This window comes from Monodon monoceros, unplaced genomic scaffold, assembly GCF_005190385.1.
Source record: "Monodon monoceros isolate NGI ecotype Baffin Bay Population unplaced genomic scaffold, NGI_Narwhal_1 Super_Scaffold_10, whole genome shotgun sequence".
NCBI classification, from domain to species: domain Eukaryota; kingdom Metazoa; phylum Chordata; class Mammalia; order Artiodactyla; family Monodontidae; genus Monodon; species Monodon monoceros.
The window spans coordinates 27,441,947-27,455,124 of NW_021703766.1; the positions used below are offsets into that span (position 1 = coordinate 27,441,947).

General features: G+C 56.0%; 1 protein-coding gene across 1 annotated transcript; it reads right to left on the reverse strand.

The window, feature by feature from the left end:
• Positions 1–278: 278 nt before the first annotated feature.
• Positions 279–11,372, reverse strand: CX3CL1 (C-X3-C motif chemokine ligand 1). Its single transcript, XM_029237423.1, has 3 exons — positions 11,183–11,372; positions 5,261–5,381; positions 279–3,325 (listed from the first exon to the last, which is right to left on the reverse strand). Exons 1-3 carry the CDS (start codon positions 11,250–11,252, stop codon positions 2,245–2,247), a joined length of 1,272 nt encoding a protein of 423 aa, XP_029093256.1. The 5' UTR covers positions 11,253–11,372; the 3' UTR covers positions 279–2,244.
• Between the last annotated feature and the right edge of the window lie 1,806 nt (positions 11,373–13,178).

Genomic DNA, 13,178 nt, shown 5'->3' on the forward strand with positions numbered 1-13,178 from the left:
CCTGCCCCTCTGCCCCAGGGGTCTCCAGTACTTCTCCAGAGAGCCTTTTGTTTGTTTGTTTCTTTGTTTTGGCCACACAACTTGGCACGCGGGAACTCAGCTCCTGGACCAGGGATTGACCCATGCCCCCTGCAGTGGAAGCGCAGAGTCTTAACCACTGGCCCACCAGGGAAGTCCCGCTTTCCCAGAGAGTCTTGGCCTCTCCTTTGTTCCATCCTCCGGAGGCTCTGGTGCTGAGCCTGCCCTAGGAAAAGCAACTTTATTTGATTCACAAGACTTTTCAATTTTATTAGTAAAATACAAAATGGCACAGACATTGGTGATAGTGTTGGAAAAGCAAAAGGATCAATCAACTCCTTCTGAAGTCCTCCCCAAATTGTCTTTGTACCTGTCCTGCTTGGCGGAGCTCACAAAATCCGTGGAAGGGGGACACGCTGTCCCCAGCTGCTTTCTCACAGAGGGGAGCCCCTTCACGGGTGCCTGTCCCTTGAAGGCTCCCAGGCCAGAGGAGCCCCCCAAAGTGCATTCAGATCCGCTGTCTTCCTCTCTGAGCTGTCAGAGTGCCGCCAACCGGAGCCAGGCCGGCAGGGAAACACGGCTTCCCTCTCTCTGTGGACCGGAGCCCTGGGTGCTTCCTCCCAGCATCTGTCTACAAAGGAGCACGTCACCTGTACCCGGGGGAAGCCTAGCCCATGGGACACCCCTCTGATGGAGGGCAAAGAACACCATCAGAGACAATCGGAGGGAGGTGGGGAGCTGCCGCCAGGGACCTGAGAGGTGAGACCTGCAGGTCCGGCTCTGACTGCGGGGTGCTGGCCGGCCCGGTGAGCCTTCGGCCCCATCCAGGCCTGCCCCGAGTCTTCAGTGCCAAAAAAGAGAACCTCTGACTTCATGCCCACAGCTTCCCTCCCCACAAGACAGAGTCCCTTTCAGAAGCAAACACGGGAACCTCAGCTTTCCCTGGTGGGTTTTGATCTCATGGAAATTCCTGGCCCTGCCTGCGGGGCGGATGAAGGTGAGGGGAGAAGAAACCCGAGCGCAGAGGACAGTGTTCTCAGGGCGCGAGGGGTGGGAGAGGACCCAGGCCGCAGGAAAGAGAGAGAAAATGCCTGACTCGGGTCCCTAACGAAGAAACGAAGGAGCTGCAGCTGCTCCCTGGCTCCTTTCTCGGAGCCTGCAGGCCTCCCCTCCTCCTTCAGCCTGTCACGCGTCTCAAAGCCGGCGGGGGCGGAGGGGGGGCCTTCAAAGTTGGTCTCTGCGCCTCAAGTACCCCAGCCTAGCCCCCCCCAGGGGGCCCACACTGCTGACAACGGGGCAGGACCTCCAGGTCACAGCGTCCATGGAAGTGCCGGTCTCATCGATTGGCAGAGACCATTTCTTCTGATGAAGGTTGAGAGGCTGCACCCAGGGTCTGCAGAAAGGGGTCTCTGGATCGACTAGTGATGCCTGCCAGGGGTACAGGCTACTGCCACATATTTGCTGTCCCTCTCCCCTTTCACAGGTGGGAAACCAGAGGTATGAATGCCTTGATGGATTGCTGGTGGGCCTGGGACTAGACCCCCCCGACCTTCATGCTCGTAGTCAATGCTCCTTCACAGCACAGACGGGGCAAGGCAGCGGGTGGGAATCAAAACCACTGGATAACTTCATTTCCCATTCCCATGATGCCTACCTGAGGGCAGATCCTTCGCTGGGATCAGTCCCAGGAAACACCACACTAGCCTCATGCAAGAAAGGACAGGTCCCCGGCTGGGGCATGGGGTCTATACAGGGGGCAGGGGAGCTAGCACCGCAGGTGGCCGGGGTGACTGGCAACCACAGCGGGACCGAGAGACACGATGAGGTCTGAGGGAGTGGGGAGAAGGGGCCTGGCCTGAGGCTCGTTTGTAAGAAGGGATGACTGTGGTACCCGCAGGGGTATGGGTCAGAGGGGCCGGGCGTTCAATAAATAATTGTTCACCGGGGCTGGCACGGTATCTAAGGGACCCTCTAACCAGCCAACAGCAGAGGGGAGTTTTCTGACTTGGGACATTGGAGTGAGTTGTGGAGGCCACCCCCTCGGTCTGCAGTAGGTCAAGGATGGTCAAGGGTGGCCTCCAGGAGCTGGGGGCAGTTCCACCCAGAGGATCCCGCCTCTTCGCTCCAGTCACTCCAGCTTGGGTCAGACTCCTGGATGAGGGTGAGTGTGAGGATGGGGGCCCCAGGCAACTGAGTTGACCAGCTGGATGCAGGCAGGCGGGCAGCTCATACTGGCACCAGGACGTACGAGTTACTGCCACAGCTCCGGGGGACGTAGCGAAGCCCCTCCACCATGTCTCCTGCCATCTTGCGGGGGCAGCCCTGAAGGCTCTGGTAGGCAAACATGGCCACCCCCAGGCAGAAGAGGAGACCGAGGAAGGCCAACAGCCCCACTGCCTGCCTTCGGGTGGCTGCCTGGGAGTCGGGGATGGGAGTGATGAGGACACCCAGCCTCTGGGGGTCCACGGTGGCATGAATGGGCTCCTTGACCTTGGGGGTCCAGCTGCCAGAGGCCAATGGATCCGTGCTGGGGACCCCTTCAGATGATACAGGGACCACGAAGACATCGGACACACTGCCGGGCCCCACGAAAGCATCCGTGTGAGCTGAAGTGGGACCCAATTCTTTGGACCCTAGAGAGTTCTCTGGCGTGGGGTCCTGTCCCTTGATCCACCCAGGTTGGCCTTCGGACCCAGTGTTGTCCTCTGGGACTGTGTGTGAAATAGTGAGGGCCTGGGTAGAGGGGGCCTGGGTGGAGGGGGCCTGGGTGGGGAGGGTCTGGGTGGAGGGGGTCTGGGTGGAGGGGGTCTGGGTGGAGGGGGCCTGGGTGGAGGGGGTCTGGGTGGAGGGGGCCTGGGTGGAGGGGGCCTCAGAGGCTTTCCCGTCAGCCTCGAGGTCTGCCCCAGGTTGGTAGGCGGTAGAACTCTGCCAAGACGTGGTGGTGGTGACGGCAGGCTTGTTGAAAAGCTCAGTTGTCTCGGGCCCTCCATCCGGAATCTTTGAAGTGGAGGGGGACCTGGTCCCCCTGGAATCAGCCACTACTGGTGGCAGCTCTGGGGAGGTCCCGAAGGCCCTCTGTGCCTCCTGGCTACTGCTTTCGCTTGTGAATTTGGTCTCTGAGGCCTCAGACCAGTCCATCCCCCTGGTGGCTGGGCTGGTCCTGGGCTCACCCACGCCGATTTGCTTCTCGAATGTGCCGCCATTTGGAGCCCGAGCAGCAGCCTTGCGGTCTAGATGCTCCATGGCTTTCTGGACCCATTTCTCCTGTGGGTCAGCACAGAATAACTTTTCCTTCATGGTCTTCAGGCTGCAAGGAAGGAAGACAAGGGACCCAGTGATGCCCAGATGCCATGCGGAGTAGGGGTATCATGCACATGCACTGCAGGTGAGCAGACCCGGCTAGAAATCCTGCCCCCACCACTTACTAGCTGTGAGCTATGAGTTCTTAGCTGGGGCAGCTCAGCTTATGGAACTTCCGTGTTCTCACCTGAGAACCGGAAAGAGAGTCCTACCTTCCGCGGGGTGACCAACCATCCCAGAAAAACTGGGACTGAGGACGTTCTCAAGATGCGGGTCTTTTTGTGAAAATTCCAGCAAACTGGGACAAGTGGGTCACCCTACTTCTGTGTTATTGTAGAAGATGAAAATGATGTAAAGCCCCTGGTTCAGAGTAGGAGATCAGCAAAATAATAACAATGTTAATAATAATGTCATTAACATGAAGGTGGGGGCTGTGGGCTGCAAGTTTTCTGATTGGGAGAAGATGTCACCGGTGTTCTCTGGCAAGCTTGGTGGTAGGGCCTCCTCACTCTGGAAAGGACTCGATGTCATAACGTCCTCTTCCTCCTCTCCCTCGGTTGCAGGCTGCCCTCCGGACCTCTACCCTCCTCTCGTAGTGTGTATCCTCAGACTGAAAGGGCCCCTAGGGAGCTCCAACCCTATATATGGTGGCCCTGCTGGGACCCTGAGTGCCATCCAAATCTTGAACTTCCTTTGAAGCTGTGTGTGGCTGGTTTACTACCGAGACCACAGCTCAGAGCTGGCGGGGACCCTTGCTCCACGCCATGACCTGTGCTAGGCATTTTGCCTGGTTAAACTTCACACCCATCCTGTAAGATGGCTACCACTTGCACCCCCATTTTACAGATGAGAAAACCAAGGCTCAGAGAGGTAATGTAAATGTGCCTGGCTCCAGTATGCTAGGAAGCCAGAGAGGTCCAGAAAGCAAGCGTGACCCTGTAGGCCCCACAGGTGCAGTGCTGCCCTAGTGCCATCATCCCCTCTCTGGAGCGTCCCACTTCCCCTTCGCCTACAAAATAGAAGCATATACGTGGGGGAGTCTGGGGGAAGCGAGTCTTGACAGGTGAGCAGAGAGGTCAGGCAGTAGCACACATGCTCCTCTTAGTAACAATCAGTGGGAGGAAGTACAACTTCCTTTAGCTGAGACCCTACTTCGAAGGCCCACTGGCCATTTCCTGTTGCCAGGACTCAGGGTCTGGTTGAGTCTGGCTGAGGCCGCTTTAAGACCCAAAGGTCAGTCCTGGGGAAAGGCCTCAGGGCTGGGCGATTGGCAGTACCCAAGAAGGACCCCAGAGGAGCAAGCAGCCACGATGGCCAGGGATCCCAACAGCCAGAGGGGAAGCTGGCTTGGCTTGACCCCTCCCCAAAGTCTCAGAGGAATTCTATTTCCCCATCTGTCCAGTGGTGATAATAACCTTGGCCTCTCCTATTGCCAGCAGCTTCTGGGCCCCCTGCCAAGCACTTTAGTTTCATTATCTCTTTTCAGCTTCCCCAAACTACCCATTTTACAGATAAGGAAACTAAAGCGCAGAGGGTAGGCAACATGACCAGGGCCACCCAGTCTGTAAGTGGTGAAGCCAGGATTTGCACCAGATCTGTTGGCGTCTGGAGCCTGCACATTCAGAGCACCGTGTTTTCATCCCCCATGAAATCCAGCAGGTTCAAGGGCTGCATAAACACCCTTTGGCCCAGAAGGAATCATCACCCTGGGTGGCATCTCCAGGCCACGGCCGTTCAGGAAGCCACAGCTCATCTTTGCCCTGTGGCACAGATATTAAGATTGGCGAGGAGGCTAGCAGGTCAGGAGCAAGAGAAGCATTTGCAGAGGCCCTGGGCCAGGAGCCCAGCTTTGGGTGACAGGATGTGGACACGGATTAGCGGAGGCCAGGGAACCACCCCCGGGGCCTGAAAGGAACTCAGAGGCCAAGAGAGCAGTACCTACATGATGGCACGTTTGCCGCATGATTCTTGATTTCGTTGGTAGTGAACTAGACGAGCCACGGGGATCTCCGAGGTCATTTTGCCGCACGTGATGTTACACTTCTTCACACCGTGGTGCTGTCCTGAGCCCACAGAGGCCCCCAGTCAGCGGGACTGTCCATGGGCATCTGGCTTCCCAGCCCCACGCCAGCTTGTCCCCGCCGCGCACCCCCCAAACCAGAACCGATGCCCCACACCCTTGACCTCAGCCCCCTGTCCCGGGCCAAACCTCTCTATGCCTCAGTTTCCCCACCTGTAAAATAGAGACAGCAATAGAACCTACCTCAGAGGGTTGCTGTAAGGTGATGAAAATGAATTCTTACTTATAAAGCTCTTATTGCTTGGCACGTTGTGTTTAATTTTAAAAATGAAATCGCTATAGTTGGTTCACCCAGGGGAGAGGAGTGTGAGACTGACAAGGATCTGCCTGAGGTCACACAGCCAGCAAGTGATGGAACAGGCTCTCCTGCCGGGCCTGGCTCCCGGCCCTTCTGGGCCCAGGGCGCTGCCCTTCCCCCCACCATGCTTTTACTCCAGTAAAGTCACCTGCTCAAATATCGCCCCCTCCCAACCATATCCCATCCATCCCTCTCAGCCTGATCCATATTCATGGATTTCCGCAACCTCTGGGACACACCCAGACCTCGGTCCATCCACAGCCCACGTGTATACCCTATGACACACGCGTACCCTCATAGCAACAAACACAATGACACATATATATATGCCCCCCAATCCCCCAAAAAACACATAAAGGCATACGTGCAACCAGGCACACATAGCGGATAATAAAATTTTTTAAATATATAAGTACAACCACCTTCTAAGGAGTGTGCTGAGTAGGTGATCCTTTGTTCTGCCATTAAGAGCCAGGATGATTTTGGAAGCAGTTTCTTGGGAGGAACGCAATGGGCCATTTGGATTCCCAGGGCAAGCTGGGAGCAGGCGTAAGGAGGAGGAATGGAGATGCGTTGTACATGGAGTGGGGACAGAGTGAGATGGGCGGGGGCCTGCAGATGGCTGCGTCCCACGTGGAGCCAGACAGAAACCCCAGGACAGAATGACGGTGACCCAACAGAGAGCTGAGAACCCAGACATTTTATATAAACATTTGAAGTGGTTTGCATTGCATTTCCACCTTCCCCTAAAATCTCCAGCAAAATTTACTCTGTTTGCTGTAAGCTCTAGAGGGGTATGCAAAAAATGAGGAAGAACCTGAGTGTCAGATCTGGGTCAAGGTCATATGCAGCAGAAGCATGACCTTAGAGGGTTTTGCAAAAATCTAGAGGCCAGGACTTCCAGGGCAGTGGAGCTGAGGGAACAAACTAATTTAGCTCTGCAGAGCTAGGGAGGCCCCAGGTGACCCCCCCGGGGTTCCACCAAAACACACACAGCTCACACACAAATACTTATGTGTGTGGACATGCAAACCAAACACGCTCCGCCTTCCCAAATACAGGCGTGCACACACACCTTCTAGAATCTGCCACCCCTTCTCTCATCATTTCCCCTGCCTCGGCCCACCCTGCTTCGTGGGAAAGAGGGTGCAGGGCTTGCAGGGCTTGCAGGGTGAGGCTGGGCCATCAGGGGGCAGCAGTAGTAGCCCCGAGGTGGTCGGCGGGCTCCCTGCCGCTGGTCCCTGAGTCACCGGTAGCCCTTTCTCTCTGAGGAAACAGGATGTGAAAGGCGCTTTATCACCCTCCTTCTCCCACAATGGGACCTCAGAATGACTCAGCTGCAGCCTCCCCAGGTCCTGTTGAGTAGAGCCAGGAGCCGGCCCCTGGACTGGTGTGGCAGGTGACTTCCAGAGGAATCCCCAGAAAAATGGTGCCCCCGGATGGCCTGGACCCGGGAGACGCTGTCCAGCGGGCAGGAGGGATAAGCTCGGGCAGGTCAATTTGCTCTTCTGACTTGCTTCCACTGCCCACCTCCAGGGCTTAAAGAGCCACAGAGCCGGCCTGTCCTAAAGTCTCCGCCCTCTGCTGTGGTGCCCGAATGGCCCTGGCCAGGCTCTGTTCTTGGTTCTGCTTGAGAAGGGTGTGTAACTAGCTGGGGCGTCTTTTCTTCTCAGAGCTGAAATTTTCTTTTCTGTAACTGTCATATTTCTACTACCTGTCATATGAGTGTCAGGAGGACAGGGACCTTGTACGTCTTGGTGTCACAGTGTTTCCCAGCATCCAGCATAAGGTAGATATAAATATTCATCGAAGGAAATAATGTCTCAATCCCTTCACACACCTCCCCATCCATCTATCCATCCATCCATTTATCTGCCACCCCCTTGTCAATCCCCTACCCATTCCCTGCCACCCACCTGTCTACCTCCCATCCATCTCCACTCACCCTGGTCCATCAGTCTATCCGTGCCCCACTCACCCACCTATCACCTGTCCATCCCCTACGCATCTTCCGCACCCTTCATCTCCCCACCCCTCCATCTCTCACCAGCCCACTCACACATCTTTCATTATCCATCCATTCATCCATCCACTTCCTGATTCAGGCAACACTTGTCTGAATTACTTTTGAGTATCTGCAAAGACCCAGACCTTCTTGTCCTTAACCCTGAGCTCCTTCTCCCGAAGGTGCTGGTGCTGAGCTTGAAGAGAGCACCTAATCCCAATAAATGTTATCAGATCACCATGTTTACTCAGTCAACCCACAAACGCCGACCTGGCTCTTGCCAGGCGCTGTGAGGAGTAGAGGGATGAACAAGGCCCATCTCTGCCCTCAGAAGTCCCCCAGCCTGATGGACAGCTAAGACATAACCACAAAGTATCAGAGCTTTTCTTAGGAGAACGCCTACTGTGTTTTGGACCTTATGCTCAGCACACACACATCTGCTCTCATTAATTCCTGCAAAGGGATGATTTTTAATCCCCATTCTGAAGACGCAGAAGCTGAGAATCAGAGAGGTTTAATGACTTGCCCAAAGCCACACAGCTGCTTAGTGGCAGATCTGGTTTTCCTCCCCGCCCCTAGACATCCACTCTTCTAGGCTGCCTTAAACACCAGGTAAAAACAACGTGTTCCAGAACAGACCCCAAATGTGCCAGGGTTTACAGGAGGGAGAGACCACTTCCAGCCGCAAGTGATCAGGAGACGTTTCTTAGAGGAGGTGTACATTAGGCTGGACCTCAAGGACTGTTCGGAGGATTACAGGCAGGAAAAGATGGGAATGTTCTGGGTCTCTGGGTATTTGGGTGGTAGAGAAGGCTTGAGCCATTGCTCAGCTGTGTGTCCTGGACGAGTGATTGAGGTTCTCTGAGCCTCCATTCCCTTACCTGTAAAATGGACATGGTAACACCTGCTTCTCAGGATGGTTATGAGAATGAAGCTTTAAAAATATCTGGACCCTTAGAGCAGGGTTTTCTCAACAGCAGACATCACTGACATCTTGGACCACATAATTCTTTGTTATGGAGGCTGTTCTGTGTAGGACATTTGGCGTCATCCCTGGCCTTTATGTACGAGGTGCCTGAGCACCCCCCAACCAAAATGTAACAACCAAAACTGTGTCCAGAGATTACCAAATGTCCCCTTGGAGGCCGAATCCCGCACTGAGGAGTGCTGCCCTGGAGACACTCATGCGTCCCCGCCCAGCTCCCTCAACGTCCCCTTCTTCCCTGACCCACTACTTAAAACCTCAACACCTTCCCCACCACCCCCGACTCCCTGCTTTTTTAAATCACAGCGCTTTTTTCCTTCTAACAGACCAAATCTGTTGATTTTGAGGATTGTCTGTCTTCTCCAGTTGATGCTCAGCACGCTGAGGGCTGGGATCTCTGGCAGTTGTATTCACTGATGTGGCCCCAGCACCTAGAATTGTGCCTGACACATAGTAGGTGCTCAGCCAGTGAATGAATCAACAAAATGCACAAGGAAGCACTTTGTGACATATAAGATCCTAACTAATGGAGACATAGAGGAATTTTAATTTAAGTTTGACTTGGGCCTGGACCTGACCTGGATTTATCCTCCCCTGCCTTCCCCCCACCCACACCCTAACCAGGGGTGCAGACGACAGCAGCTTAATTCAGACTTTTTTTTCTCTCTTTCTTGTTGGAGCTTGAGTGGGAGTGAATGCGTCAGTGCTTGGGGAGAAAAATTCACTGCTCTGACTTCTATCTGCAGGTTTGTTATATAAAGCAGAGGAGCCTCTTGCCTGACACAGCCCTGCAAACCCACATTTGGGAACTGATGCCGCCACCCTGCACCAGCCAGGGCAGTAGCCACGAAGTCCCCAGCCCCCTTCCGGGCCTCTCTGGCTTGTGGACCACTCCCTAGTCCTGCAGGGCTTCCCAGGGGCTCTCTCAGAGGCACAAATGTCAGCGTGGCTAAGGACTTCCAAGATGAGCCCGGCCAAATGCCCAGTCTTAAAGGAGGAGAAACTGAGGCTCAGAAAGGTTGAAATAATGTGAGTATGTCCCAGCAAAATCAGTGACCAAGATTAGGGCAGGAACTTGATGATTTTGAAGCCTCGGGCTGCTGGATAGAGCATCCAGAGTGCCCCCAGGATCCCCTCTCCATCCTAACATAGAAGACCTCCACCCCCAGCTTAGTATAAGTAATCCCTCCTCCTCCCACTTTCAAAGCGTCCTCATAGGCATTAGAGCCTCACCACATGGAGGCAATAGCTATATTTAAACGTGCAGCAGCTGGGACCAAAGAAGGTAAGACCCCACTCAGGGTCAGGGCTATGGCAAAGCAACCTCCATCGGAGTCCACGTCTTCCAGTACCCACTATCCCCAAACACCTCGGAGCTCAGTGTTCTAGCCCAGGAAGCAGGAGGGCCAGCGGCATGAGGCCCGCACCACACCACCCACCTGCTCTCTGCCCCACTGGTGGGTTTTCCCCAAATAGAGGGACTCGGGGGACAGTTTGCTCCACGGAGGTGCTCTGGAAGCTGGAGACTGGTTCTCATTTTCCCAGCCTGGCTGTGTGCCCTAAGACAGCCTCCCACCCTCTCTGAGCCCCAACCTGCCGGATGGCCCGGGTATTCCCTGAGGATGGGGCTGACTCAAACGGTTCTTGAAGGCAGTGTGGTGCACAGATGTGGTGAGCATGCATCCACACTCTCTCTCGCACCCAGTCTTACCCTCTCCTGCCCTACTTGCTGGCTGTGCGTCCTCAGGCCAGTTTCTAGACCTCTTTGGGCCTCCATCTTACTCATGTTGGGTGGGATGGATACATCATGCCTTATCAGGTCCCAGGCTCCAGAAAGCAAGTGACTGGAGGTGCAAACATTTCTAAGCTATGCTGGCAGGAGAAAGGCAGTATCATGTGGGAGACACAGGCAGAGGGACTGGGGGTACAGGCCAGAGGAACAGTGATGAGCCGAATTCATGAGCTGTAATGACCTTGACCTCCACTGGTCCTGGGCCCCCTACTCCTGGGAAGGACTTGAAATCAGGACAGGAGAAAGTCCCAACTGTGGCTTAGCCCGGGGCCAAGCTGAGACTCAGGAGTCAGGGCTGAGGGTTACAAATTAACCCTGTGCAGGGAGACCGGCCCACAGTCTGCCAGGGCTCCCACCCCAGCGCCCACCAAGAGCATCCTCGGGCTTCCCACAGCCCCACCTCCTGGCACCCCTCCACCTTGTGCTGCTCCCACCACGGCTGCCATGCTGTCGCCACCTTGCTCACCGGGCCAGGCAGGGACAGTCTCCGAGATGGTAAATCTTTCCAGCCGGAGGGGCAGTCCTGAGTCGGGGACCGCCAGCAGGGAGATGCCCAGCCCCCTCCAGCATATCAGTCAGGAAGGGGCTGCCACGGATCTCAGCCTTACACGGGCAGGGTCCGGGGGCCCTCATGGAGGCCTGAGGGGCAGAAGTGGGGCTGGGGGCTCCCCAACCCCACTTATGCCTGAGTCCACCACACTCACCAGCCAGCAGCACGATCAGATGGCCGAGGGCGGTCAAACGGAGCAGCCACGAGAGAGGTGGAAGAGCCATGGTCGAGGGGATCCGGGGTTGCCGGGGCAGGCGGTGGGGGCCCTCGTCGGGCCTCGGTGCTGTCCCCTCGCTGCCTGAGCTCTGCCGCGGTTTATAATCGGGCTCCACTGCCTCTGCCTCGCTCGCCCCCGCAGGCAGCAGGCAGGCGGTGGGAGGGGAGAGGAAGGGAGCGTGTACAGCGACTGAATTCCTTAGCATGTTGCCAAGGAGCTGAGTAGGCTCCCAGGCTCTGGGTGAGGACTCCTGGTGGGGGTAATGGGCTGGCTTCTCATACAGGGACCCGCCTGCGAGGCTGGACGAAGCCTGCTAGGGTTCAAAGGGCCTCCCCTCCTCCCATCTGCTAGGGCCACCTTCCTACTGGGAGCTGGCACACGTCCTAGGGTCTGACCTGGGGCCCTAGCTCCTAAGTGGGCAGTAAACCAAAGGACAGAAGACTAGAGAATGCTGGCTGCGGGCAAGCCAGGAGGACACAGGGCCCATCAGTCTGGGTCTGACGAAGTCTCCTTTGTTCTGGGAGGTAGCTCTCCCACGCCAGGAAGGACCTCCAGCCCTTACCTCTTAAAGCCCCAACGCCTGGGGGACCTTGTTCATCGAAGCATCCTCCGAGCCCAGCATGCAGCCTGGCACACAGTAGGGGCTCCGTGCAGCAAATGCCTGCCGAAAGAATGATCCAGCCCAACTTCATAGGGACAAATGGGCAAACTGAAGCCCAGAGAGGGGGCAGAATCATGCCAGGTCATAGAGGTCATCAGAGCAGAGAACCCACCTCCCGCTGTCACAGAGAAGAGTAGACGTGAGCAGGGCGTGGGCAGTTCAGGCAGGACACAGGCAAGAGCCCCGGCATCCCTGCTTCCAGCCCCGCTACCTGTCGTTTCCTCATTTGCACCCACTCCCATAGCTGGCTCTGGCCCTCTGTGAGCCCACGGCTGCCAGCCTCACCCCTGGTAGCTCAGGGCCTCTCAGTTGGTCCTTAACTCGACAGCATGCTTGAAAAAGTCGGGCCCCTCACGGGGGCTCCATCTGTACAAGGAGGGAGTTGGGCTTATCCACTGAGGAGGGAGCTGCGCAGCTCTGACTTTCTAGGTTCTCTCTGTGTTAGAGGTGGTGACAACAGGACCAGGCATGATCGGCCATCAGCTCCCACCAAACTGGTATAAGGGCTTGCTGGTATAAATGGGTGCAGCACAGCTTCTTTCATGGCTGCTTTCCCTGCAGGCAGTGGCAATAATGCCCAAGACTGGAAGAGTCTAACAGGAGCCTAGCCCAGTCTGGGACAGGAGTTAACTGGGAAACCGCTCCCGTCTAGGCAAGTCTGGGCTGCCAGCCAGAGCAAAACCAGTTTGTGAGGCACTGTTGCAGGCTATGGAGCCAGTTGGTCTAGGCTGGGCTGGGTGGAGGGGTCATAGCGCCCAAGGCCAGGGTACCTCTCTCTCACCCAAGCACAGTAAAGCTGCCTAGGGTGTGGAGCTAAGAGCCTGGACCCTCCTTGACAGGGAGGAACACCCCTGGCACTGGCCAGTGTCCACTCAGGCTCGGAGAATCTGTCGCAGCCCATGCAGATACAAAGCTAGTAACCGTCACGTCCCTCGGTGTATAGCTGTTGAGGCCCAGAGGCGGACAAGAAGTGAAATAAACTGAGGTCCAAGGCTTTCTGTTCTGCCCAAGTAGGAGCAGATGAAGAAAAGGGGGAGGAGAAAGAGGAGGGGGAGGGCCAGAGATAGGGGACAAGTGGGAGGAGGAAGGGGGAGAAATAGGGAGGAGGGAAGGGGGAGAGGGGAGAGGCGAGAGGCAAGTCCTGGGAAGCCCCACACTTCATAAAGGACAAGAGCTGGGTTGGGCCAGGTATTTGGGGGTAAAGACCCTTGTTCCCTTGGCCCCAGACTATGCTCCAAAGAAGGATTTAGAAAGCAAGGGCTTTGGGATCAG

Excerpts from the sequence above, each read along its gene's own strand:
- CX3CL1 (XM_029237423.1), bottom strand. The coding sequence starts at position 11,252 with ATGGCTCTTCCACCTCTCTCGTGGCTGCTCCGTTTGACCGCCCTCGGC. Across the intron at positions 5,382-11,182 it reads TCTGATCGTGCTGCTGGCTG|GACAGCACCACGGTGTGAAG; the intron begins GTGAGTGTGGTG and ends CTGTGGGCTCAG. Across the intron at positions 3,326-5,260 it reads TGCGGCAAACGTGCCATCAT|CCTGAAGACCATGAAGGAAA; the intron begins GTAGGTACTGCT and ends CCTTCCTTGCAG.